This window comes from Myotis davidii, unplaced genomic scaffold (genome assembly GCF_000327345.1).
Source record: "Myotis davidii unplaced genomic scaffold, ASM32734v1 scaffold134, whole genome shotgun sequence".
Classification (NCBI taxonomy): Eukaryota; Metazoa; Chordata; class Mammalia; order Chiroptera; family Vespertilionidae; genus Myotis; species Myotis davidii.
The window spans coordinates 1,495,325-1,499,030 of NW_006288853.1; the positions used below are offsets into that span (position 1 = coordinate 1,495,325).

A 3,706-nucleotide genomic window follows, 5' to 3' on the forward strand; every position below is an offset into this window, starting at 1 on the left:
GAGAGGACGGAAGAGGGAGAGAGATAGAAACATCAATGATGCGAGAGAATCATTGATTGGCTTCCTCCTGCACGCCCCGCACTGGGGTTCAAACCCGCAACCCAGGCATGTGCCCTCGACTGGAATTGAGCCCGGGACCCCTCAGTCAGCAGGCTGATGCTCTACCCATTGAGCCAAACCAGCCAGGGCAGGAAAACATTTATTTTTGACAAGCAGTTTATTAAAATATGATAGAAAATACAGATGGCCGAAACCGGTTTGGCTCAATGGATAGAGCGTCGGCCTGCGGACTGAAAGGTCCCGGGTTCGATTCCGGTCAAGGGCATGTACCAGGGTTGCGGGCACATCCCCAGTGGGAGATGTGCAGGAGGCAGCTGATCGATGTTTCTCTCTCATCGATGTTTCTAACTCTCTATCTCTCTCCCTTCCTCTCTGTAAAAAATCAATAAAATATAAAAAAAATAAAAATAGAATTAAAAAAAGCTTTAAAAAAAAAGAAAATACAGATGAACAACTAGACGGAGAGATAAAGAGAATGAGGTCTGGGAGGGTCTTGAGCAGAGGAGCCCTGTCCCAGTGAGGTTGGGGTGTGCCGCCCTCCTCGCCAGCCTATGAGCGTTCCAAACCCATCCACCTGTACCTACAATGTCTAAGGAGGCTTCCTCGGGCAGGCATTGTTTGCCCCTCTTCACCTTCTGGGCTGTGGGGGGTGGGGCTGAAAATTCCAAGCTTCTAATCAGGGCTTAGTCTCTCTGGTGACCAGCTCCCATCCAAGAACCAGAGAGGAGCCGACCCAGTTATCTCTTTAGAACAAAAGACCCGTTTAGTGCTCTTATCACTTAGGAATTTATAGGAGTTTCTGGAGCCCCGTGTCAGGACTGGAGTCAAAGGCAAAAAACAGAGATACTCCAAAGTGCTCATTACTTAGGAAATTATAAGAGTTTTAGGGGCTCTGTGCCAGGAACCAGGGGTAGTGACCTATATATATTTTTCTGTTATCTCACAGTATATATAATCGGGGATAGGAAGCATGAGTGTGTGTGTGTGTGTGTGTGTGTGTGTGTGTGTGTGTTGTGTGTAAGCTGCAATTCTAGATAGGGTGATCAAGGAAGACCTCACTAACTAGGTGACATAGAAGTGAAGACCTAGAGGAAGTGAAAGAGCGAGCCACAAGGATATTCAAGAGAAAAGAACTCTGGGCACAGTAATCCACAGTGCACTGGCCCTGACGTGGCAGTGTACCTGTCTTACTACAAAGAGACGAGCAATGTGGCCAGGGTGAGGCAAACAAGAAAAAAAGGATCAGGTAGGTCAAAAGTTCAAGATGGGCCCAAGATGGGAGGAGGCAGGTGAACACATTATATAGGTCATTTGCAAGGTCATTTGCAAGGACTTTGACTTTTACTCTGAGGGAGATGAGAAGCTATGGAGTACCCTGAGCAGAGAGGTGACTTAATCTGACTTAGCTTTTAACAAGGTCACTCTGGTTCCTGGGTGAGAATATACTGCAGGGATTCAAGGGTAAATGATAGGAGACCATTTGGGAACCTTAGAAAGGCAATTACATCAGCACAAAATTTATATGACTAATTTTAGAGAATAAATCAATTTATGTTCCTTACATATCTATAACATTTTGTTCCCATTTATCTCATCCCCTGGTTTTTTCTGGGAACCGTTCTTTAACACTTTTATCAGCTATAATACCTTATGTAGGCCTTGGTTTCAGCACTTAAATAATGCATTATTATGATTTAAATGCCCATTTATGAACTAGATTGTAAGGTACTGTCTCATTCTTCTATATCTCCAATATAGTGCCAAGTTCATAGTGGGTATCTGATAAACATTTATTGAATAGATTGTGAAAAATGATGATAATAGTGAATAATGCATGAATAGAAGTGTGTTGTATGTTTTCAATCTCAAAATTTTGGAGTACAATAAATGCCTCCAGATTTAGCTCTGATAAATCTTCCTGGAATTTACTGTATTGAGAATAAACCCAGGATCAAAGTTCTGGAAACAGTGCTGAGATTGGATCGCTGATATTTTTTCATTTTATGGCAACAGAGCTTCAAGCAACCCCCCCTCCCCCCCGAGATGAAATGTGACTTGTTAATATTAGGACTAGACGGAAGAGCAGCCGCCTACATCTACAATGTTTGGAATCCATTGCAGTCCCTTCTTTTATTTAGTGTGGGTAGGTCAGTAAGAGGATTTATGGATACCACATTAATGTTTGCAAAGACTTTTTTTAGTCCAAAGACATCAGCAGGTGTTTTATATAAAGAACACTTGGAATTTGGACCAGTTAATTTGAACACTATCACTAATGAGCCACGTGGTTTTGAGCAAGCCCTTCAACTACTTAGAATCTATTTCCTCACCTGTAAAAGTGGGTGTCTGTTAGTGCCGTGGTCGGCAAACTGTGGCTCCCGAGCCACATTTGGCTCTTTGGCCCCTTGAGTGTGGCTCTTCCTAAGCCTTAGGAGTACCATAATTAAGTTAATAACAGTGTACTGACGTATATAGTTTAAGTTTTAAAAATTTGGCTCTCAAAAGAAATTTCAATTGTTGTGTTGTTGATATTTGGCTCTGTTGACTAATGAGTTTGCCGACCACTCAGGGGATCACTGAGTTCATTTCTATGTCTGAAATTCTATAGGTCTTCAAATGCCTACAAACCAGTTTAAGAAATTATCATCTTAAAAGTTTCATGTGTTGGTTTTATTTTTTCAGGGGCTTCTTCTTCTGACTCAGAAGGGGACCCTAACAAGGAAGAGATGAATCGGTAATTCTAATTTTGCTTAAGTCTTGCCTAGATTAATTTTAATATTCCCAGTATTTTACTGTTATTTAATTATTGCTTTTAATTAAGTTATTTAAATGTAGGCTTTGTTGTTTAAAGCAGCTAAAAGAGGGAAATATACAGGAGGAATAAACATACTCTTTCCACATAGGAGGTTTCCCAATAACCATGCAACCCATCTGCATCATTAACTTTGCTAGTGGGTTTTTTTAAAGTTCCCTTTAGAGTTAAAAATGGGCTCTCCTAAATTTTCTCAGTAAATGTGCAATTATTTGTGCAAAATAAAAAGGCCATTTCCAGCACATTTAGTGAAAAGTAATTGTGAATTCAAGCTTCCCAATCTTTTTTAAAATATATTTTTATTGATTTCAGAGAGAAAGGGAAAGGGAGAGATAGAAATATCAACGATGAGAATCACTGATTGGCTGCCTCTTGCACACCCCCTACTGGGGATGGAGCCCACAACCTGGGCATATGCCCTGACCAGAAATTGAACTGTGACCTCCTGGTTCATAGGTCAGTACTCAACCACTGACCCACACTGGCCAGGCAAGCTTCCCACTATTTTAAAAATGAGATATCACCAATGAAGTATCATCATACCTATATATAAAGAGTGAAAAACACATCCAGTGATTCAAAAAACTTTGTTTTCTGACTAAATAATAATACTTACAAGAACACAAAACCTGGTGATCCTAAATTATTTATGCGAATGATCTGGGCAAGTGACTTTTTTGCTGAACAATTGTTATGAGTACTGAACAAAGTTACATCTATCTATTCATTACTTTCCACAACCATTGACTAAGCACTTACTCTACACCAGACCCTTCATTAGATGCAATGGGTACTAAGAAAAATCAGATACTTCCTGCTTATAGTCTAGCAGGA

The 3,706-nt window shown here is 40.6% G+C and overlaps 1 protein-coding gene across 1 annotated transcript in view; it reads left to right on the forward strand.

The window, feature by feature from the left end:
* The window catches only part of MYPN (myopalladin), a 75,985-nt gene that overhangs the window by 26,114 nt on the left and 46,165 nt on the right, over positions 1-3,706 (forward strand). The window contains exon 4 of the mRNA XM_006760901.2: positions 2,743-2,794. Within this exon, the coding sequence (XP_006760964.1) occupies positions 2,743-2,794 (52 nt within the window). The remainder of the gene's footprint in view (positions 1-2,742; positions 2,795-3,706) is intronic.